Genomic DNA, 25718 nt, shown 5'->3' on the forward strand with positions numbered 1-25718 from the left:
TAAACTAATTGTGGTAACTAGATTGTTAGGGACATAGATTGTTGAACACTGTTATGCTGGGCCGGTTCTTAGACTTCCACAAAGCATAAAAAATAGCTTCCTTCCAGAGCCAGTGGGAACTGCTTCAAAGAGAAAGAACCGGCTACTGGTATCTCACACCTACTCAATTCAAAAGTGAGTATCACAGTTAGCCCCCTCCACACCTTCTACTGAAGAAGCATTACTTTAAATCTCTTCAGGAAATCCCCAGGATGGAGGACTTCTAGGACTTCCCAGTTTATTAGAATCTGAGGCATAGAATGTGAGTACCAGCCAGTGCCTCTGGTGAAGTCACAGACCAATCCAGAGTTAGAATCCAGGTGTTGCCAGAGCCCAGATTCAAATGACTAGACTATCTCCTTCCAAAAACAGCAAATCCGCAGACATCGCCAGTGCTCCTGAGGTTACCTAACACAGGCCACGGAGGGCAAACAAGTCTATTCCTTCCACACAACTTCTCGCCTGAGATGTCCTTTCTTCCCTTGTCAATGACTGATGATCATGTCTCTGCTGATGAATATGTGGGGTTTTATGTGTGAGGGACAATTCTCTCCTAATTTTTCATTCTCTGAATTATCTCACAGTGCTTATAGATGATAATGAGATGCTATATACATCTCTAACAATATTTTTGATATTTTTAGATCTGAACAAGGCAATCTGCAGATACGTCCCATAAGAACAAAGTTCTTTACTTTGGCTACTCTGGCATTGCCACTGCCACTATGTAATAATAATAATGAGGACTTGGGTTTCACATGAAGGTGTTCTTGTTAGACAGTTCTTTATATACTTAGCTTGTATCTTGTTCAAAATCAATCAGCTAATAATTGGCAGAGCCAAATTCAAACTCTAGTCTGTTTGATTACAAAGTATTATGTCTGTACTATTGCATCCCATATGGCTTTGCCATAACACCGACAACAATGTATTTATGTACTCATGTTCTATATGTTTATGCCATATATATCTACTTGTGTGTGTATAAGTTTGGCTATATGAATGTAATGTTTCATTTTCTTCCATAAATAACTTGCAGCAATTTAGGATTTTTACATGTCCTAAATAATTTCTGAATTGGATGATGACTCTCTATATAAGAGTAATGTGACTTGAAAACAAAAGTTAGATACAAATTTCTGATATAAGGTCAATGGCAAAAGAAAGGCTTAGGTATGTTCTCTATGTCATAAAAGACCCCATCTTATTTGGAATTTACATGCTGTCTGATCCATGTGTACTGATTTTTCAAAATCCTGCATCAAAAGAGATCTTACTTACAAATATTTGTTGCACAAAGCATACACAATCATTGTCACACTTTCACTGTCATCTGAGTGCCTGAAAACATGTCCTGTGACTGATTAAACTGATTAACTTATATTTTTCAGGGAGCACTGTACTTCAAAGTGCTTATTGAAATTAATTTTAGCCAGAAATTGAGATACTATTTAATGATTGTCTACTGAAATACAAAACAAACAATCAAGTGAGAATTCAGATCTGCTTCTTTTTACTCAGATTCTCTGTATGATACAAAACAAAATCCACTGCCCAAAACAGCCATGGACATTTCACCGGCATAGGAAGTTGGCATCCCAACTCTATCATGTAAATTATACAGTGGTTAAACAATCACCAGTGTAGAATGGTTTCACTTCTCTTAAGGCTCTTTGGGGAGGAGCAGTTGTTGCCCTCTCCTGGATAAAGTGTCATATTTTAAAAGAAACAGAGTCCTAATTATATATAAATTACTTCCTCCTCATCATTTGGCACCCTTAAAAAATACTACTAGAAAAGTCCTAAATACGGTGATATAGATCAAATCTGTTTGGATACTATGATTGTATTAGTATTGTAGAATACATTCTTTTCCTGGTTTAGAAATATCAGAAGAACCATTTTTAAAATGTATAGCATGTGCAGTTAATTTATATCTTTACATTCAAAAATGTCTTGAATGTATTTATACAAAAATACACATTAAAGAAAATGTCAAAGCTTTAATGTACTAAAGTTTATTTAATATCCAAAGCATCAAGTATATTTACACAAAAATAGATTAAAGAAAATGTCAAGGCTTTAGCATATTAGAGATTATTTAATATCTGAAGTATCATATAGCAGACTTACATCCTCATTATTATTTATTTAGAGCAATATTTGTAATAAAACAATGCATTATAATCACAACTAAGAAAGCAACATAGGAATTATGAAATACTATACACAAAACATAACAGTTCAAACTAAATATGAGTTTAATCTATATAAAACATATCCTTTAGAGAATAAAGAGGTTAAAATTATAGTTCCTAGTTGTACAGTTATTTTTCATTCTTATCTTTCCAAGAGAAAATATACAATTTGAAAAATTCACAAATTAGTGAAGTATTACTGTTGAAAGAATGTAGTAACTTAAGGTAAAAATAAATATAAGATGAAGACGTTATTGAAATCTAAGAAAAATAAATGTCAAATAATTACATTATTAAGATTTCTTAACCAATTCAGTGATTCATAACTATCATTTCACCATGAGATCACTGATTATTTTTGCCTGGGTCTTATATAATATTCACTAACTTAATGTAGTCAACAAATAATTAATGAACTCCGTTCATGCTCTAGGGAATGTGATGAACCATGAATAAACACTGGAAAACAAGATAGACATAGGTCCTGCCCTCAAGGAGCTTACAGTCTAGTAGAGAAGACAAATGGAAACATAGGCACCTGTAAGATAGCATGAGAAATGCTATGCTGGGGCCAACCATCCCAGGAGAAATGACATCTAAGATAAGACCTGTAAAGTAAGGGAGAGTTGATCCTGTGAAAAGGGGCAGAAAGAGATAGAATGAGAGTTCCAGGTAGTGGAAGAAGGAAATGCAAAGGACTGGACATGCAAGAGAGCATGTCTATTCTGTAGCAGTGGTTGCCAAACAAAAGTCCTCAGCTATTTGTTGTATCAGAATGAAATTTTCATCCATCAACAGTGAAATGAGCACAGTATTGTAAGTCTTAGCAAAGCTAAAGACATTTAATTTAATTTTAATGACTATGTCTTATTTTTTGGCATTAAACTGGCTCCTCTTTTATGAAATGACAGTGAGAGTAGTTTTTTTGAAAATAGGTGACTCTAATTTTAAAATAAACAAAACCAAAGACTACTGCTGTATAACACCTAAAAGTACAGGAATCACTGTTCAAAGAATAAACTTGTAGAAGGGAGTTTAATATGGTTAAAGGGAAAGGAGAAGAGGGCAACATCAAGAGACAGGCTAAAGAGGACAGCAGGATTTCATCATGAAGGGTATTTAAGAAGCTTGGACTCGATGTTAAGAGCAACAGGAATGATTTTAAGGAGGGAAATGACACTGCTCTTTGAAAAAGATCACTCTGGGATGCTGTGTTGCTACATGTAGACTGTGTGTTGGAAGGGGCAAGACAGCAGGCAGGGAGGCCATTTAGGCAGCATTGTGGTATCCCAGAATTGGGGTGTCAGAAGAGGGACTGAATAGAAGACGACGACCTCAAGAGATAAACTTAACATGATTTGTTGACTTGTTATACCTTGTAAAAAAAAGGGGGGGCAGGAAGTGGTGGTTATCAAAGGTGGAAGGTGGAGAGTTCATTTTGGGACATGTTGAATTTGAAATGCCTCATGTTCAAATGTCCATTTGGCCAATAGTTTATATAGGTCTCAAGCACATAGAGAGTTTCAGATACAAATTTTGCAGTCACCTACATATAGCATATACGTAGTAATTAAAACCATGGAAGTGGATGAAATTTCCCAGAGAATTTAGCATGAGAAGAGAAGGGGACTGAAGGCCTATTACTAGGAACACCCAGATTAAGGAATTGGCAGGAGATACGCAAACCAGAGAGGAGCCAGAGGTGGAGTAGTAGGGAAGTGGGAGGAGAACCCAGAGAGCAAGGTGCATGAAAACCAAGGAAAGAAGCCATTTCAAGGACAGAGAAGGCAACAGTGTCAAATGCTGCAGGAGCCAACTGAAGGAGGGACTGAAGAATGTTCACTGAATTTAGCAACAAGGAGGTTGTTAGGAACCTTGAGGAAAGCAGTGGAGGGAGCAGAAACCATGTTACAGTGTGTGATCCTGCAGGTAGGAAGCAACCCTTTAATACAGCGCAGTTACAAAAAGGAGGAGAGAAATGGACCAGCAACTAGCAGGAGATGTGGGTTTGAGAAAGTTTGTTTGTTTGTTTAAACAGAGAAGAGACTTGATCATGGATAATGTTTTAGATAGGAACCACTAGATAGGGAGGGTTTGAAGACTTGCAGCTAGTGAAGATAATCAATAGAAATTCAAATGCAAAATATTGACTATCTTACAAAATTACAATATAAAGTTCTTTTAGGATGTAAAACGGGGTGTTCCCTAAAGAACACATGATCCACCTATGAAATTGTTAATGGATTTCAATACATTCAATAATGTAAAATAATTCCAAAGAAATTTTCTGGGGGAGTAAGTAAAAAATACATTTTAAAATATTGTTTTAAAATTATGGCAATTTTAGCTGTTGACCATACAGGTCATACTCTTTAAATAATATGTATCTTCGGATAGTTGGTGGTAGAGGAAGCTTCTCCATCGACTTTGGCTGGCAGAGTCGCTGGAGTCCCATAAGTCTTCGAATTTTTAACCGGCACAAATGTTTTAATGAACAAGGATTCTCTAAAATGAATGGAAAAAATAAGCAAAGAGTAAAAACACTGTTCTTGGAGATTCAGGCTGTTTTAGAATAACATAAATAGTGTCATTCTGAAAAAAATGTATGCACACTTTAGCAATGGTGGCTTTAAGTGAAATTCAAATCATAATTAAGCATGCTAGATCACTCTCCTGGAATGCGAATTCCATGAGGGCAGAGATTTAGTTTGTCTCTGTGCCAAGAAAAGAGTCTGCCTGTGTTCAACTAGAATCTGTTGAATGGATTTGTTTTAAGAAAGCAAATGTTCACATCTCCTATTTATTTGTTAGAACTCAGTATTATAGAGATACATGTCTTTACTGCCTCTCTCTTCTACCAATATTTCTGATGACTGATTAACCTGAAAACATCTGATACAAATTATTCCACATATCCATTATGCACTCTTAGGTTAGTTTCTAGCATCTTATTGATGCTTAAATGTGTTATATTTTCCCCCAAATCTCCCAAACTTTCTCAAATATATGTTAGCCCTTATTTTCAATTCTTACTTTGTTATCTGTATTACAAATACAATAACAATATAATACACTAGCATATGAACTAATGAAAGGACAACATAGCACATGGCTCAGATTATGGCCTCCGGATTCAGTTGGTTTGGGTTAAAATCCCGGCTCTGCTACTTAGTGGTTGTGTGATTTTGGGCAAGTTACTTAACTTCTGTGAGCTCAATACTGTGAAATGCAGAAAACAATGACACCTACCTCATAGGATGCTGTGAAGATTAAACAAATTAATCCATGTTAATATTCCAAAAGTGCTCAGTATATTGTAACTACTCAATTAAGTGTTAGCTATCACCTGACTCAATAATAAAAGTGATCACATTTCTGTTACATTTAAGAATATCAATATTCAAATTATTATACTTAAGCAATGTTTTCCAAAGATGATTCAGGCTAAATTATTATTACCAAAATAGGCAGATAATCCATCTCTTTAACAAACTGACAATTTTATTTTCTTCTCTGACAAATACGCTGTCTTACGCATACCTGGAGGAACCCTGACATCCAGTGGTTAACCACACGCATAGCGATCAGATGATTTAACACTTTATACTTGCAATAATGTACATTAAAACAGCAAAAACTCTCCCTGGTCTTATTCTTACTTGGATTATCTTTCCAAAGTCATCAAAATTGATGATTCTTTTGCAATAAAAACACATGGACAGTTAACTCCCATTTAGGAGCAAAGTATGTGCTCTTTATGACAGAAATTAGTGTGGTATTGCTTTGAAGTGAGACAGATAAGGGTTCAAATCCTTGCTTGCTGTTTTCTATATCTACGACTTTGGAAAATTAACTTATCTAAGGCCTAGTTATTTTTTTCCTTGTGATTTTCAAAATAGTTTTAATCTTTGACTTATGAAATAAAATACAAATAGAGAAACTACATAAAACAAATGTCTAGCTTGTCTTAGTTTCTTCGTGCTGCTTTACAAAGTACCACAAACTGGGTGGCTAAAAACAACAGAAATTTATCATCTTGCAGTTCTGGAAACTGGAGGTCCAAAATTCAGGTGTTGGCAGGGCCATGCCCACTCTTAAATCTACTAGGGAGAATGGTTCCATGCTTCTCTCTCAGCTTCTGCTGGTGGTTTACCAGCAATACATGGCCTTCTCTGCCTCAGTTGTCACATGGCTTTCTCCCCTCTGTCTCTCTCCTGGTTTGAGTCCAAATTTCCTCTTCTTATAAGGACAACAGTCATATCAGATTAAGGGCTCACCCTACTCCAGTATGACCTCATTTTAACTTGCCTAATTCCATCTGTAAAGATCCCATTTCCAAATAAGTTCACATTCTGAGGTACTGGAAGTAGGACTTCAATGTATTTTTTTGAGAAATACAACTCAATCCAAAACAAGCTTCATAATTTGTTATTTATTATAAAGTAAACATCTTCAATAATCTCCCAAGCCAAGGAATAGAACTTTTCCAGCCACCCCAGAATTCCGTACCTCAATCCATCCAAATCTCCATCCCTTTCTTCCCCCATAAATAACCATTATTCTGACCTTTATAGCACTCACTTTCTTTAGAGTTTCATCATCTAAGTCTGCTAACCTTACAATATAGTATTGACAATATGTTTTTAAATTTGATGTGTCATCCAAGTCTCTTTTAATCTGCTGGTTCTCCCCTCTATCTTCTTCTTTTCCTTTCAGTTAATCTTTGAGGAACCCGAGGCATCTGGCCGAATGATTGCATATTCATGGTGCAGTTCCGTGTCCCACTGTTTTCTGTATTTCCTGCAAATTGGTGGCTGGATCCAGAGACTTGATCAGACTCAGATTTGATCCCTTTGGCAAAACTATAGCTGGAGGTATGTTCTTTCATTAGGGAGAAAATAATATGATATTAGGAGCAATTGATATTCAATGACTATTTATTAGCTTTCTGGAGGTTGAAATGTGGTGATACGCTAATGACATTTCTTTTTCATTTATTATTTGGTATACTTTTTTTTAAACTTTATTATAGTAAAAGGATGCAAAGAAGAAGCCAAGAAAAAGACACAAAGGGTGAAGTCTGGGAGGGTCTCAAATGCAAGATTCTTTGTCCTCTCCATGTGGAGCCAGAATGTGTCACCCTCCTAGCATAATGATGTCATTACAAATCATGGAAGTTCCTATTATTTGGTAAATTTATAAAGGGATACTTTTTGTTTCTCTACTTCTTGATTTCTAGTATTACCAACCATATAGAAAGACAAAATAAATGCTTAAATTTTTCATTTTATTTACTAAATTTTAAGGTAATAAATTAACTATTATTCTTGAGCTGACCAATTTTTTAACAACATCATAAATTTAAACATATTTGATAGGTTTCTAGCCATTGAAATAATTACCCTTCCAAAGCTTAAATTGTACTATCTTTAGCTAGTGAGAGACTCTTCAAGTTGGCTCCTGCATTTTTTGACATATGCTTTGGTAAACTTTGAGAGTTTCTTTGCTATATGGTATGACTAGTTGTTCTAGGCAAGAAATCTTACACATTTCTTTCCCCAGACCTGTAATCATCCATTTCTCCAAGAAACCCCAGTTTCTTTTGTAAGAAATGACATTTCAAGGCCACAATCTGGGTGCTAGGGATGGTCATTGCTGGTCATCTTTATTTCTAAGTCTATTGAATGGGCAGAGCTGCACACACACACACACATTTTCAAGATAAAATAGTTTCTTAGCTTAAGTTGAAACTTCCAATTCAAATTCAGGACCACCGGATTTTTCTTTCACCTTCTGTATTACTATGTGTTTCCTTTTTTCCTTGCTGAAAATACTCATTCTCAAGGATACAAAGAATAATGGAATTAGAATATCCCATAAATACACATCTACTGAATATATTTCTCATTCTCAGCAAAACAGTTCTTATATTGTGCCACCATCAATATAATTTCTGAGATATCTCAAAATTTTTTGCATATGATCTCCCCATTTTTCTCCCATTTAAAAAGAGCTGGACCATATCTACATTATCTGAAGGACAATATTAGAGGAACAATATTGCTTGAGTTCCTGTATATTGTCAATAGTTTGTATTGATAACTGAAAGCCAATTTTGCTGCATATGCATCCTTGCTTCACATTTTCTTTCCATGGATGGTCTTAAATATATCACTCCATTTTCTTTTGACATATAGCATTGTTGGTGAAAAGTTCAATAATGAACTATATCACTCCATTTTCTTTTGACATATAGCATTGTTGGTGAAAAGTTCAATAATGAACTACATTCCTTTACAAGTCACTTTCTTTTTTTTGCCTATATGCCCAAAATATTTATTAATTTGTAATTTATAGTTTTAAATATTTCTTTTTATTACAGAAAGTTTTTCTCTAAATATTGTTTTTGTATTTGTTCTGTTTATTGCCTGTTCATTGCCTCTCTTCAAGTCGTTTTGAAGATGCTGATCTCAAATTCTTTTATCTAGTCCTTCATTTATATTTGATTTAAAAATTTTTCTTTCTTATCATCTTTTTTCTTTCTCATCATCTTCTTTTCCTCTGAGGTATACAATACCAATACAACAGCAATATGTAGTACTTTGTGTTTATTTCTTTCACTTAGCATCCATTTATTTTAATTATTGTTATTTTTTTCTAAATTAGAGAAGTTTTAGGTTTACAAAAAATCATGAAAAAATACAATGTTCACATATCCCCCCATTGTTGACACTTCGCACTGGTGTGGTACCTTTGTTACAATTGATGAAAGAATATTGGAATATTACTGTCAACTGTAGTCCGTAGTTTACATTAGGTATATTTTTCCCATATACCATCTGTGCCAGTTTGGATATATTATGTCCCCCAAAGCCATATTTTTTAATGCAATGTTGTGGGGGCAGACTGATTAGTCAGTTGATTAGGGTGGTAATGTTTGATTAAACTATTTCCATGGAGATGTGAACCATGCCCATTCACAGTGGGTCTCAATTAAATCACTGAAGTCCTATAAGAGAGCTCACAGACACAAGGAGCTCAGAGCAGCTGAGAGAGACTTTTGGAGAGACCCAGATGCCTTGCTGATGTTTGGGGATGCTTGGAGATGTGGACAGAAAGACATCTGGAGATGCTAAGCTAAGAGATGAAGCCCAGAATTTGCCCTGGAAAAGCTGAGAGGACCCCCAGATGCTGAGAAAGAAACATTGGGAGAAAGAAGCAAGGACACAGAGGAACTGAGAGAGGAGCTAAGACAGACACCCAGAGACATTTTTGGAGAAAGCCATTTTGAAACACAACCTGAGAGCAAAAGACCAGCAGATATCAGCCACTGCCTTTCCAGTAGACAGAGGTGTTCTGGATGCCATTGCCTTCCTTCAGTGAAGGTATCCTCTGGTTGATGCCTTAGTTAGGACACTTTTATGGCCTTAGAACGCTAAGTTTTTAACCAAATAAACCCCCTTTATAAAAGCCAATCCATTTCTTGTGTATTGCATAATGGCAACATTAGCAAACCAGACCACCACCCTATTATTAACAGTGGTGTACATTCATGAAGGAACATTCTTATATTTGTACTATTAACCATATATAGTCCATCATTCACAACAGGGTTCACTGTGTTTTAGAGTCCCATATTTTATCTTCTAACTTTCTTTCTAGTAACATACATGACCCAAAACTTCCCCTTTCAACAACATTCACAAACATGAATCAGCACTGTTACACTCACAATAATGTTCTACCATCACTACCACCCATTTCCAAACATTTACAATCAACCTAAATAGAAATTCTGCACAAATTAAGCAACAGGTCCCCATTCTTGACCCCCAGTCGATCCCCTGGTAACCTATATTCTAGATTCTAACTCTATGAGTTTCCTTGTTAGAATCAGTTCATATCTGTGAGATCATACAATATTTGTCCTTTTGTGTCTGGCTTATTTTACTCAATATAATGTCCTCAGGAACATCCATATTGTCTCATGTATCAAGACTTCATTCCTTCTTACAGCTGAATCATACTCTGTCATATCTATATACCACATTTTGCTTATCCATTCATTGGTTGATGGACACTTGGGTTGCTTCCATCTTTTGGCAATTGTGAATAATGCTACTATGAGCATCAGTGGGAAAATGTCTGAGTCCCTGCTTTCAGTTCTTCGGGGGATAAACCTAGTTTTGCTGGGATTTTGATTCAGATTGATTTATAAGTATTGACTGGGTTGGGGAGAATTAATATCTTAACAATACTGAGTCTTCCCATTCATGAATGTTGTGTATCTCATCTATTTCAGTCTTCTTTGATATCTTTCATTATGGTTTTTGTAGTTTCCCTTAGCCTTAGATTTTTTTTTTAATTTTATATAAGTAATATTTATTGCATACCAACTGTATACAAGGCACTCTGGGCAGGAGGCCAGAGAAAACACACGGAATCTTGACTGCATCCTTAGCCTTAGTTTTTTCTTTGTAAAAATAGACATAAAATAGCTAACTCTGCAATTTGTGAGGATTTCATGACGTGCTCTACACAAACAATTCAGATAACTTTACCTAAACTTACCATGCAATAAAAATAATATGAAAATATTAACAATTTAGTTTTGAATACAGCTAAATTTAATACATTTTTTTAAATGTTCTAGACACTATACTAACCATTTCATCTACATTATCTCTTTGAATCTCCACAACAACCTTATGAGGTAAATACTATCTTAGCCTCATTTTGCAGTGGGAAAACCTAAACATAAAAAGGATAAGTAATTGGATCAAAGTTATATAGCTAGTGTGTTTACAGGAAATAAAAGATTCCTTCCCTCAAGTGGAACAAAAATGAAAAAATAAATTATTGGATGTTTTTGTCTGTGTGTATGAAACTATATCAGCCCTGAAAGACATCTGCACAATGTAACTCAGCAATCCTGCTCCTAAGGAAAGGCCAGTATTCCAACCCAACCTGGGTCTATCTTGAACTTAGAGCTCAAATTCTAGGCTCATATTACAACATTGTTCATCAGATTCTCTAAGACTTATGTTTTCATTGCCATGAAGTCTTTTGCAGTAGAACTTACTCCAGGAGAAGAGTCACTTGAGAAGAATCCAAGATTATCTCCGAATCTGCATAAGTTGAATTACCACTTTTTCCAGCTAGTCAAAGTCACCATCCTTTTCACTAGCCTTGCTACAGTGGTTAAAACAGTCGAAATTCAGATTGATTAAATCATTGTGTGAGACTGCAGTTGAAACTAAATGCTTAGATGAAAACCACTATTTCATTCATTTCTTTTATAGACCTTTATACCCAACAAATATGGTACTGAGTCAGTTCAATGTTTCAGTTTCATCTCCTTTGTTGTAAAATATAATTAACTGAATTTGAATAAAAGTTGCCTAATCCCAAAGTATAGGCTGTTGTAATTTTATGTTATCAAATTTAAGACCCATTTAGACATATTAAGAGTGCCAGATTATTTAAATTTTATGGGAAATTCTAGGATGATTTTTGTGCTCCATGAAATTGATGTCCAAGTAGATTTTTGTTGGGGATTGAATCATGTCCCCCACAAAAGGCAAGCTCAGGTTCCAACCCCCGGTCCTGTGGGTGTGAACCCATTTGTAAATAGGACCTTTGAAGATGCTATTAGCTAAGGTGTGACCAGACTGAATGAGGATGGGCCTTAATCCAATATGACTAAAGCAAAGGAAATTGGTCATGGAAGGAAAAGCCAAGAGAGGTAGCCAGAAGTTGAAAGTCAATGGAACCCGGAAGAGAAAGTAGACACCACCATGTGCATTACCAAGTGACAGAAAAGCCAAGGAACCCCAAAAATTGCTGGCCAGCAAGAAGACACTGACCCCAGGAGGAAGCAAGCCTTTTAGCTTCTGAAACTGTAAGCCAAAAATTCCTGTTATTAAGTCAATCCACTGTATGGTATTTGTTTTAGCAGCTGGAAACTAAAACAATTTTGAAAGTCAGTTTTCCAGTCATATTTTGGAACAGCAAACCTCTCCAATCTTTGTTTTTTTTCCTAGTCTCTATTTGTATTTGGAGTAATTTAAGATGCTTTTCATTGAAACTTTTACAATATGATTCAATTTTATAATTATAACTAAGAACTTCCACCTAGAGAAAGCAAAATGATATGAAGAATATAAACCTTTGAGGGTAGCAATTGGTCAATAAAGCACTGAGAAAATTAAAAAGACAATTCTAATTCCTTCTATTCATTTATTTACTCTGTATTTACTGAACATTTGCTATTTACTAGGCACTATGCAAAGCCTTGAGAATACAAAAAGAAAAAGAGGTACCTGCCCACATAGTGATTATAGTCTACATATTGTATGATATTATCAAAGTTAACTATAAGAAAATGAGTTTTAGACAGATTGTTAATAAGTTATAGTATTACTCAAAGCTGGAAAACATCAAGAAAAACAACACAAATGTGTGTTTTTTACATCAGAAAGTATTATGAATGTTACAAAAACAGAAAATTCTTAAAATCAAGTAAAGTAGCACTGAAACAGTATCAAAAAAATATTAAGAAGTTTCCCCCATATATATATTTTTAATAAAAAGTTTATTGGCAAAAATTTTTTCTTTACCTAGTATTTGACGGATTTCCGGCCATTCTTTCTGTACTTCTAGTGCAGACTTCAATTTAGCACACAGAGGGACGTAATCCACATAATCTATTAATATTCGAATAACACTGCCTACCAAATGTTTCATCCAAGGAACTGTAATAAACTCACAGAACTGAAAGAATTGATGAAATTTAACTTAGTAGTACTTTTAACATGCCATTTATACAAGTACTCAATTTTGTTATGAAAAATTACTATCTTAGTCATTTTATCTTGGAAATAAAAGGTCTTCCCCATTTCCCCACCGCTTATCACGAAACAAAAATGAAAAATAAATTGCATGTTTCTGTGAAACTATCAGCCCTGAAGAGATATGCCTGACTGTGATGTGATGATAGTCAACATAACATGGTAGAAGCATGCTTCTTTCCATCTAGCCTCAAGAGTCCACCAAATAAGCAGAAATCACTAATTGCATACATTTTCACATTCTACACTCAGTTTGTTATGACCCTAATTCAAGAAGAAACGGCATCTTTTTGCTTAGCTTTATGTTTATATTCCCATATCAATCTCTGCAAACAAAAATTTAAGAATGAAAAAAATATAAAAGTTAGAATTGATCTTCCTTTTCTTGTAATATCCCCAAATGAGTGCAAGTTATTAAGAGTTAGGATGATGTACCATTATGAAGAAGAAAAGGACATGACTCACCGGATTATCTTTTATTACACAAGACGTCCATCCCGGCAGGACCTCTTCCTCTATCTCTGACCACATAAAAGAGTTTCCAAAGATGTCCCCGTGCATACATTCAAAGCACATCTCCACTTGGTAGCCATTATTCAGCAATAGCCTGAGCATTACTTCATCATTTAGGGCATACTGAATGGCACTGGGGAAACGAGTGTCATTCACATGCATAAAATAACAATTAACATTAGCTCCATGTGAGAGAAGCAGCATGACAATTTCATGATTATTGGCCCTCACTGCTACAAGGAGACAGCTGAGGGGATCTAGGTTTGGATCTGCACCTGCAGCCAGAAGTACTTCCGTGCAATGGATATCATTATTAGAAACGGCAAAATATAGTGCAGTCTTCCTCCTGTCGTCATAACTCTCGGAAATATGGTCAGCAAGCAGAGTGTTGACATCAAAACCAGCTTCAATGAGTAGCTCTAGACACTGTACATTTTGTCCATCTGCTGCTGAGTGAACTGGTGTTAGTCCACTTTTCCGGATTGCATTTTTGGATGTTACTGGGATAAGATATTTCAGCACACTAAAAAAAAGTCAAATACCCACATACCATGAAGAAAAACCAAGAAATAAATAACCCATTTTCCTAACTAGACAAGAAAATACAATTTGATTAATTTCCTTTATTTTCTCTAGACAACCTTACATTAAAGCATTAACCTTTGTCCATTGACTTACTATTTAGTTTAGCTTTGATTTAACTCCCTCTTGTAAATATTTCTGGGACACATGTAAACATTTCTGGGGTACATGCTGGATCTTATATGCTTGGTCAAGAATTGTGGATCCTTAGGAACCTGGACCATCTTACAACTTTTTTCTAAACAGCATGGAATTTATAAGCAATCAATGCTATTTAATAAAAAAAAAAAAAGTAAGCTCATCTGATGCCAGAGAAGAATGCTTTATTATCTTGACCATTAGAATCATGGAAACGTAGAAAGTTAGAGCTGAAAGTGACCTTGCATAACCCCTTCTTTTAATAGAAGAGCAATAAAAGTCCAGAGAGGTGAAACGACTTTCCAAAAGTCACAAAGGTTGATGTGGATCAAGGATTAGGATTTCATTCACTACTCCTCTTTCACTGCTTTCTGAGCAATCTATCCTTTAATATTGGCCATGTGCACCATGTCTACTTCCATATAACTATTGGCCAAAAGGAGAGTTTTTATTATTTCACCAACCTTACATCAGATCAGTTGAGGTAACCACAGTTTGTGTCTCTTAAGTACACGTGATAAATAGCTGTGAATTTCACATTGGACTGACAAACTAGACATAAGTGAGGGCTACAGCAGGGATCTCTTGTGCCTAATTCAGAGCTATTGTGTTAATTTATGAACACTGGAAGTCAGTCCAGGTAAACTTTTAAAACTTGTCACTTAGCATCAATTACATGTCATTGGCCACTTAACTATTGTGGCTACTGAAAACCATAAAGTCTAACTATTTCAAAATTTTTGAATTTATGATATGTATTTAACTGCTTAAAGCCATCTTCTCATGGCGGAGAGCTTAATATTGTGATTTATAAGCTTCTATTGATGTGTTGATTGAGGCAAATTTATGATTAAAAAATCTATCCAACCATTTATATGAAATAAAGAAATGCAAATTTATAACAAAATTTTATCTATTCAAGAATATATTTCACATTTTACTATAATATTCTGGAGATTTTAGTAAATAATTGGAATGACACTGATAGTATTGTTAAACATTTTAGTCCTTATCTACAAGGAAAATTTTGGCAACCCCTTAGCCTTTTTTTTAACTGCAATTTTATTGAGATATATTCACACATCCTATTATCCATCCAGAGTATACAATCAGTGGTTGACAGTATCATCATTTAGTTGTGCATTCATCACCACAATCAATTTTAGAACGTTTTCATTACTCCCCCCAAAAATAATTTAAAAAATAAATAACAAATAATAAAAAGAGTACCCAAAACATCCCATACCTCTTATCCCCCCTTATTATTTATACATTTTTATCTTTATTTTATTACTCATCTGCCCATACACTGGATCCAGGGAATGTCAGTCATAAGATTTTCACAATCACACAGTCACATGATAAAAGCTAGCTAGTTACTCAATTATCATCATCAAGAATCAAGGATACTGCACTACAGTTCAACAGTTTCAGGTATTCCCTTCTAGCTATTCTAACACACTAGAAACTAAAAAGGAATATCTATATAATGCATAAGAATAACCTCCAGAATGACCTCTCGACTGTGTTTGAAATCTCTTAGCCACTGAAACTTTATTTTGTTCCATTGCTTTTCCCCCTTTTGTTCAAGAAGATTTTCTCAATCTCACAATGCCAGCAACAGGCTCATCCCTGGGAGTCATGTCCCACGTTGCCAGGGAGACTTGCACCCCTGACATTCATGTCCCACATAGGGGGAGGGTAGTGAGTTAATTTGCAGAGTTGGCTTAGAAATACAGGCCACATATGAGCAACACAAGAGTTTCTCTGGTGGTGACTCTTAGGCATAGTTATAAGTAGGCTTAGCTTTGCCATTGGAGAGAGAAGATTCACAAGAGCAAGGCTCTAGATCAATAACCCCTTAGCCTTTTGCTAAACACATTTTTTAAGAGAAAGCTACTCTTGGAGAGGCTTGTGTAGCATTCTCACTTATAATTTACTTCCTTCTAAAAGAGAATCTCTTTTCATTATACAAGTAGTATTGTTCATTGTGGAAGTTTTATAAAGTGCAAGAATATAAAAAGAAGGGAAAAAAATCAAATGAGTCTAAGCATTTAAATTCAGCCATTTGCAACCATAATTATTTTGTCTATTTCTTTTTTGATTTGGGGGAGTATTGTATATAGAGAGACTTGTGGCTATACTATCTATATGATTTTGCATTTTTAAAGTTAGAATTATCACCCTATGATTTATTACTCACAGATAATGTCCCTCGTAGGCAGCTCGGTGTATGGGAAGATGCCCTGCTCTGTTAGGTACATTCCCACTTCCTCCATATTCCAGCAGGAGGGAAATGCAGTCAGGATTGCCTCCTCCCGCTGCCTCAAACAGAACTGATGCCCCATCATCCGCCAAAGCAAACACATCACCACCTAGTCATATAAAACACATGGTATTATCATGACTTGACAGAATTACCAAATTATTCCCTTTAAAAATAACCTGTTGTTTTCCTTTCTTCCTAGGACTTAAAATTAAAAGTGTAGAATTAAGAGCATCTGTGTTCTCAGTATTTTCAATAAACAGTTCTGCAGCATGTTTCATTTTGTTAGAAAATCTTTGGGTCACAAAAATGTCTGAGAAATCAACAAGTCCTTTTCCATGATATACAATGTTCCTGGAAAAGGGGATAGTTAGGCTTTCTAATTCAAAGACAATAGTTAACACTCTTGCAATTCAACAAATAATTATATGCAAACACTGTGTGTGACCCTGCAGAAGATCCTAAAAAGAATAAGTCTGACTACCTTAAGGAGATCAGAGGAGAAATGAAACAAAATACCATCAAAGACCTCAAACTGTAGAACATCCAGATGGCATTACTACTAGAAGGCATAATGTAGGTGAAAGACGTCTGTGTTTGAATCATGGCTCTGCTACTTACTGTGAGAGTTTGGCAAGCTATTTACTTCTATGCATCTTCATCTCCTCATCTATAAACTGGCTTAATTCAGGTTATTTCATAGAGCTTATTTCATAGTTTAAATGAGGTTGTATTTGGGAGCCTCAGAAATGTTGGCTTTGTCCTGATAGAAGATCTTTGGGTATCTTATGGTCCTAGTCTTCATTTACCAATGAGGAAACTGAGAGTCAGAGAGTTAAGTGACTGGGCTAGGATCACACAACTAGTAGGTGGCAGAAACCAGTTTAGGGACCAGAACTTCTAGCTCCTGGTTCTGTAATCATATAAAGTACTTTTGGGATTCGAAGGAGGGCAACAGCACAATCTGTTGGAGAGAATTAGGAAAGGCTTCAGGAGGAAGTGTCACAAAGGAATGACTTTAGATGGTACTGGTGGGTATTCTGGATGGGGCAAGAACCTGGACCAAACCCAGATAGAGGGAATGCCAGGCATGTTTGGGAATGCCACCAGTTTATTTTGGTTGGCAGGTTGGAAAAGTGAGGGGTAAGCCTTGAAAAACAATGCTTTTTTATGCTGTGGGGACCTGTGCATGATTCAGTAGGCAGTGGGAGCCACTGAGGACTTGATGAATGGTTGAAACTGTTGTGGTTGTCCTTTAGGAAGAAGAACTGAGCACAGTCTGGAGTATGGATTCTCTGACAGGAGACAGGAAACCAGAAGAGGGCCAGGACACGAACACATTAGTCCAGAGAAGATGCAGGAAATTGGACAGGATGGCAGAAGGATTGCAAAAGGGGGCATCTGTGAGAGAGAAGCTATAGGCCTTGGTAACTACCTGGATGTGGGAAAGAAGGTGATGGAGGAATTAGTGATGAATCCAAGCTTTCAGTCTTGGCTGAAAGAAACTATTATGTCAGGGAGTGGGAAAGGAAGAGGAATTCCATTTAGGAGAAGATGCGTATGAGATCCTTATGCCATCTATGGGAAAACCGGCTATCTCTAGAGAGAGCAATCAGGGCTATGTATGTAGATTTGTTGAATTGAATTGTGGAATAGAGGTTTATGGAGGGGGCTGGGTACAAAAGCCTGGTGCCCAGTTACATTCAGGGGAGGAAAAGGAGCCAGTAAGGAATGGAGGAAAGGAGAGGCAGGAGAAAAGTCAAAAAAAGTGAATTCCTTTTCACATACCTTTGTGGATTAGGTGTTCTAACACATCACAGTGACCATATTCAGCAGCAACACCTAACGGTGTGACTCCAAATCCGTTCCTCAGATGGACATTACCTCCATGGTTTAAGAGCAAAGCAATGATATCTTTGCGGCCTTGTTTAGCTGCTTCATGCATGGCTGACCACTGCTTGACACAGGGCTGGTCGAGGCTGGTGTTATATTTAATCAGAGCAGATACCATGTCATAGGAGCCCTCCTTTACAGCTTGAAATGATTTTAAAAAGAACAGTCAAGAGCAGGCATGGTGACACCAATACGTTAGATAACATTAAATTAATTACCAAAGTTAATATCAAGATAGATATGAGTGAATCCCTTTTCTTCTACAAGGCCTATCCTTCTATTTCTCATTCCCAAATTTCTTTTTGTATAGTGTAAGTTTGCAAGATGATCCTGATTTTTCTTCAAGACCCTAAAAGGGGTAAGATTTTCATGGAAAACAATGCCCATCACCAGGATAGAATGTTGTGCATACTCTTTTTTAAGCTTCAATTTCTTCATCAAATGAAAATATACCCATTATAGGGTTGTATAAATTAAGGTATGTAAAATACTTGATGCAGTGCCCAGTTCATAATGGAAGCTCAATAAATGTTACTATTACTATTAATAATGTGATTCATTACTCCTAGGACTCTGGAGCCACATGTGTAAATAATGTTCATCAATTTTTTTCTGCTACAAAAAAGGTTTTTTTTTTCACCTAAGACATAAATAATTATTAAATAAACTTCTCTTCTCCATACTCTTAATGGGTGATTGCCAAAAGGACTGTTTAGAATCTAGGTAGGTCAATTTTTCTAAAAGGGTAAAGTACACCATAGCTAATGGGCTATGATTTAAGTGGTCATCCCTAATAACTGCGATTACACTGCTGAATGTTTTATTTCCTTTACTTTATTAAGTAATTGTCCTTATTTAAATATAAATACTTCAGAAAGATGGAACACAGTTCTCTCATCCATAAGTAAAATCTGAATTAGAAACAGAGCAAGGTGAGTGCCACTCTCTGCAAAAGGGGGTATTATAGTTCCATTCATTCATTCAATCATTCATTCATTAATACAAGCTAGCTATATGGAAGGCCCTGTGCTAGGCATCGTGGGCAATGGAAAAAAGACAGAGTTGGTTCTCACTCGTGGAATTTCCAGTCTAGGGACCAAGCCTGCCCTGTCTTCTATTTGAAGGGAGACTCACAGTCTGGGCCTTTGCTGGGATGTGAAGCCACAAAAAACATCCTGGGCAGCCAGGAGGCAAAACGAGAAAGGTTCAAAGACCAAAGCAAGGGAAAGGGCTACAGAATGTGCAGTAGGAGGACAAGGCAATCTGCCTCCTTCATTTGAAGTCACACAAGCCATTTCAGTTTTTCGCCTGTCACTGTCTAAAGTAGAGTCTAGTGACAAATGCCTTTTTCTAAATAGCCCAGCTGCCACTGGCAGCTCTAATTAGGGTGAATTACCTCATCCTAGCTGGCATTATAGCAGAGTAAACATTAAGCAAATTAAACGAATTAAGAGAAATGAGTCCTCATTTGTCTTTTCTAATTAGAAAAATGCATCACAGTGATCACCTCTTCCCTCATAATCTTTTACTTTTGTCTGACTCAGAGAACATGTTGACTAGAGATGTTTGTCTTCATGAAAATAACAGCATAAATAGGCTGTCTTCAACTTAACTGTAAGGGTGGCAGAGCCACCCTGGCAACCCTGGGCCATTTACTTCTGAAATGCTGTGTGTGGGAGAAAAAAATCTCCTTTCTTTTGAATTCAGTTTTTTGTTTGTTTGTCTGTGTGGGTGTTTTTTTGTTGTTGTTGTTGTCATTGTTGTTGTTACAGAAGCTTTGCCTGTATGCTAACTATAATAATTAGATATTTGTCAAATCCAATCAGAGTTTGGGAAGTCTGAAAGCTCTGACCTGGGGGAAGAGTAATTAAGAAGGGATGAGACCACAATAACTCCTTGCTGTGGAGACAGTATCCCTTTAACAAATTGTGTCCAGGGTTGGAGCACCTGCCCAGGTGTCTTTCCTTTCCTGATCTGCTGATGATCCCCTGCTACAATCTCTAGCTGCAACTCAAATGCAGCCACCTCTTTGATAGCTTAATGGATTCACTGCTTTTTTTTTTTCCCCCAATTTTGCTCTCTTATAGCATTTATAACTCTAAATTGTCATTCTGATCAAATCTAGCTCTCCTACTAGAATCTTTGAGAGAAGGATGGTTATTCCATTTACTGGTAAAGCTGCACTGCCCAGCACAGCATCTGGCAAATGTGAGATCTCAGGAAATGTTTGTTGCATTCATGTTGTTGAATTAATATCATCGTGAGTAAAGATTTTGCTAATATTCATAACTTTTCTAAATTTTCTTCTAATAATATTTAGGAGCTGTAGTGGTACTTAACTAGCTATAAGCACAAGTCCTGATAGTTTACCTTCTTCCTCTGTGGTTGTTAAATATAATCTTATTACCTCTTCCCTCCTCCCTCCAGCAACACACACACAATTTAGCAATGGCTCTCCTCTCCTGAGTATATTTCATATGGCAGAGGTTTTACATAAATGTTCTCTAATCTTATAACATTTCTGCATGGTAGGTGCTGTATTCCCATTTAATACATGAGGAAATGGAGGCCCATTGAAGGTAATTAACAGGATTGCAACCTCACAGCTGGAATTCAAATTCAGTTCTCAGATGTCAAAGACTGAATTCTTACTCCACCACCCATGGTCCCTAAGAGAAGGGAAATGTTTTCTTTGGTCTTTTGTAGTTAATCTGTCTCAGCTTCCACAAATAGAAATAGCAAATAGCAGGATACACAAGACTAAGTAAAAGCTGATAAAGGACACCTTCAGATTTTTCATCATTCCTTTGTTGTGTCACAGTTGCGAAAATCCTTGAAGTTGCCAAATTCTGCATCTGTGCTCAGAATCTGCAGACTTCAATCTCCTTTCTGGTTTGGCCTGATCCTGATGTGGACCTTGATGTCTCTCTTTGGAATCCCCATTCTGCCTCTTTCTTCTGGCTACATATTGCACACACAACCCTCCTTTAAGCTGTACCCTACTTAGAGAATGTTCCTTTAGAACTGGCACTGCTAACCTCATAAATCTCCTATTTCACATCCCTCCTGGTTAGTTGCACTCTCTATAATTTGGTGCCAAAAGATGTAGCCATCTTTTACATTTGACCTCATTATGGGATAGGAAAATAAAATCATAGGACAGATGAGATAGGGGTTAGGGGAAGCTCAGGAAATAAAAAGGGATGAGGTCATATAATTCTAGCCAAAACACAGAGGTTTCCCATAAATATTTACTATTTATTATTTGTCTCAAATTATAAAAGTTCTAGAAAAAAGGTCATTTACCAATCAGAAGGGGTGTCTCTCCTTTGTCATTTTTGGTGTTGGGACACACTCCCTTTTCCAGTAAAGTTCTTACATTTTCCACCAGACCAGCTCTGACTGCCAAAGTCAAGGGTGTTTCTCCATCACAGGTTTTGAATTCCCAGATTGTCTTATAGGATGCTACGATGTGAAAGCATTGTGTTGAAGACTCAAAATTTTTACTTAAAGAATACCACATAGATCAGAATAAACCAATATTATATACATCTGACTGAATGGAGTCAGATGAATGAAAAGGGAAGACTAAAAGGAGATATGATTTAAGTTTGCAAAATGTTGAATATAAGTAGATACATGTGGACTTGCTCATCAAAATGACAATTAGAAAACCAACATCTGTGTTTTGAGATTTTTTTTTAATGTGTTGCTAATTCTCATGATCAAATGTCTATCATTATCTCCTAGAACACAGAACTAGAAACAACATTGAAGATTAAAAGGATACTCTCAAAGTGTTTTATAAGATGCCAAGATGTGAAAAACACTATTGGAACATCAAAATTATTGCTAATGCTTAACATTAGGTTGATCTACTACAATATTTGTTGATATTTACATTAAGGAAATATTAATGTAATATAAGGGCAAATATTATAACTACTACTTCCCGCACTGTATCTTGTGGAAACTGGCTTCCAAAAGAAAATAGTTTTATATTCAAATTAATTAATCCGTGGTATACAGAAACTTGTATTGCTTTTAGACAACAACCACACCTTCCCACTAACCTGTCACATTCTTAGATAGAAGGATACAATGGGTGAACCCTGAACCTGACAAAATGTGCTCATTTTTGTATTCTGAGTTTAAATCATGAGTACTACCTTTTTCAAATTCTTAATAATCCTTTTCTCTGCTGGGTTTTTTTTCTTGTGATATTCATTAGGAACACCTATAACTTATAGGTTCTTGCTCTGGTTTGGTCAAAGGGGTTTTATGTTCTCTTACCATCCAGAACAATTTCAAGTATTTGCTGAATGGGTTGAACAACAGCCTCATGCAATGGGAACCATCCTTTTTCATCAGCTTCATCCAATGCATATTTATATTTCACATAGTCCTGGAGCTCAAGAATGTGACCTAAATTAGACACACGGGCTCATAACAAATTTCTGTCTTGGCAAGTTGGAATCTCTAAATCCATTCCATTGTAAATAATACACCGGTTTACCTTGCTTTATGGCCTCCACAAGTTTTCTGTTTTGATCACTTAGGGGTACAAATCTACGAAGGAAAGAAAAATAAGGCATATGTATACTACTGGAGTACCTTAAGGAATTGAAATTTTAATTTATGCTGAATTTTAGTACATAATTTTAATCAAGACCTACAGTCAATGAACTCACGTGATTTTACATGCTTTAAAAATGTAAATATCTAGGAATTAGATGCAGAGCATACTTACGATACACTGGACCTAGGACTATTAGCGAAGATGAGAAAATACAAGATTATAACCCTATCTCTGAGATTAGTTCTAAGCAGTGAAAAAGGAGTAAGCAATTAGAGTCAGAAGACTTGGGTTCAATTCACAGATTGGTTTTGTGATCCTGGGAAGGCCAGTTGGCCTCTGGATCTTGGTTTCTTTTTCTGTAACATGATGAGATTAAATAGGAAAATCTCTAAGGCTCCTTCCAGCTTTAAAAACTCCGTGCTTGATAAAGGCCCATTACTTTGAAATTAATAATTGCTAACTAGATACTTTACCTTTTCCAAGTAAATTTGACATACTTGGGAGCATATGTTCTACACTGCATGTTGAGTCTTCAATCGACTGATCCATGAGTAAAAACAGGCTGTGTGTTTACTAAACAAACTCCCAGTCCCTAGCTCACCGGGTCACAATTTAACCTCTCGGCATTCTCTGGTGTGTGTGTATGAGTGTATGTGTACATGTGTGTTTTATTCAATGGAAACAAGGTATTTCCTAACAATTTAATTTAACTTTATTAATTGGAAACATCTGCTTGCATTGTAGGGTTTTGAATGCCTTCCTGGGGACTCTAAAGACTTAGAATCTGTTGGAGAAAAGGGAAAATTAAAAAGACAATAAATTTAAATATAATCTTCCATTTTTGTAAGGCACAAAAACAATAATTTTATAACACCAAATCTATACAAAAACACTCCTAAATTTCAGAATACAGGACCCTAATGATAGAATAGAACATGAAGGTAAAGTAAAGGTTATATTTGCCAGAAGTGTAACGTATATTGTTCACAAGAAAATTTTATTTTTGCAATTTCAGACTATAGCTCCTTCTAACATAAAGCATCAATTTTATATATATTTTAATTTGTCAACCTCTGTTGTTTGAATAGCATATAAGTAAGAGAATAGACTGTGGCTTATATATTACCTTGTCATATACAACAAAAGCCCACAAATTCTTCTGCTGTCCATTGAACTCATGGATTACGTGGGTTAGCATTATTCTCTACATTTCAAAGGTACTCAAATGGAATATGTAACACATAAAGGGTTATTTGAGTCAGTACCAGAATGGACTCTAGAGTACAAAGATCTCTGTATATCTGAGTATATAAAAATAATATTTGTAAATTCAATTTAGAAAATAGGCAATTGTACACAACAGCAAATTCTACTAGGAATTTCCAATCTACAAAATTTCCATTTTCCACAAGAGGTGAGGATTGGTGGAAGAGCAGATGGCTAAAATTTATGCACCATGGCCCTTGTAAACTCAAAAGACTTCCTGCCAGACAGGAGGGGTAAGCATTTTCCTCAAGGAGCCAGGAAATGGTGTCCACTTTGTCTTACAACAAAATAAATGCCTAAAGAAAATTTTTTTGAGGGCAGTCCATTTGAACATTACCTTTCAGGATAAAAAGCGGTCTTGCCGGCTTCAATGGATTCTTGAATACTGAGCTGAATATCATAACTTGTGAGATGGTCTTCATCAGCGTCATCATTAGTGTCCATGCCTGGATGTAATTTTGAAAGAGGCAAATTTCAGATCAGCACATAGAGTTAATGTGGAGAATGCAAAAAACAACACTAAAATACTTCTGCCTTTCCTCAGTTAACAAATATAAATGCAGTTAATATCTTAATCCACATTATAAATAAGGCCCATTTTATTAAAGTGTTCCCACTTTTGAAATCTTTAATTACTTGCCTTTTGAGTACCTACATTTTCTAATTTTTAACTCACTTTTTCCACACTTCTGACACACTATTTTTGCCCCATCAATATTCCCAAACACTGCTTAGAACTCAACCTAAGGAGGAGTAAGACACTGGCAGTAATAGAGAACTGTGATCCTTTCATATCCATTACTTTCTTTATTCTGTTTCTGCTATGTTTGCTAATTTGCTAGTTTATGCCTTTCCTTGGGCCAGCGATAGTTTGAGTTGGCTGCCTTTAATTGCAGTTATTTCTGTACTTGCATTCAATTTCTTCTAACAGACTCTGCTGGTTGAGGCCAAGAGCTCTACCTCACTCATCTCTGCATTCTTTGCAACTCTAGAAGGTACTTGACACAGGGAAGCTTCCCAATAAATATTTGTTGAATTAAAGTAGAGAAAGGGAATGCCAAAAATGTACTGGCCTGGCCTTGCTCTTGGAAAGTTGATAGGGCAGAGAAAACACCAAGAAAGCTTTAAATAGAAGGAACTGAAAACTTCAACCACAGTTCTTTTTGAGAAACTACTGTCCAATCTCACATATGAAGCAAACAGTTTTCCAAATTTCCAAACTTCATAGTAAGAAGGGAGAGAGTTGGTCTGACGAAAATAGCCTTAGGCACTTGGAGTACTTTCTTCCTGACTGGCTCTGTTGGGTGTGATAGATCCGTAGCTCCCTGGGTGGACCAGGAAACCTACTTCTATGGACCACCTGCATTCCTGACCATGGAATGATCCTTCCCAAC

General features: G+C 36.1%; 1 protein-coding gene across 1 annotated transcript; it reads right to left on the bottom strand.

Moving 5' to 3' along the window:
- Positions 1 to 4569: 4569 nt before the first annotated feature.
- Positions 4570 to 24768, bottom strand: ASB15 (ankyrin repeat and SOCS box containing 15). The gene is made up of 9 exons (XM_037837546.1): positions 24662 to 24768; positions 22996 to 23048; positions 22773 to 22904; positions 21786 to 21944; positions 18375 to 18620; positions 16524 to 16695; positions 13553 to 14123; positions 12857 to 13010; positions 4570 to 4742 (listed from the first exon to the last, which is right to left on the bottom strand). The coding sequence occupies exons 1-9, from the start codon at positions 24766 to 24768 to the stop codon at positions 4570 to 4572; spliced, it is 1767 nt and encodes a 588-aa protein (XP_037693474.1).
- Positions 24769 to 25718: the final 950 nt, after the last annotated feature.

Source organism: Choloepus didactylus, chromosome 5, assembly GCF_015220235.1.
Source record: "Choloepus didactylus isolate mChoDid1 chromosome 5, mChoDid1.pri, whole genome shotgun sequence".
Lineage (NCBI taxonomy): Eukaryota > Metazoa > Chordata > Mammalia > Pilosa > Megalonychidae > Choloepus > Choloepus didactylus.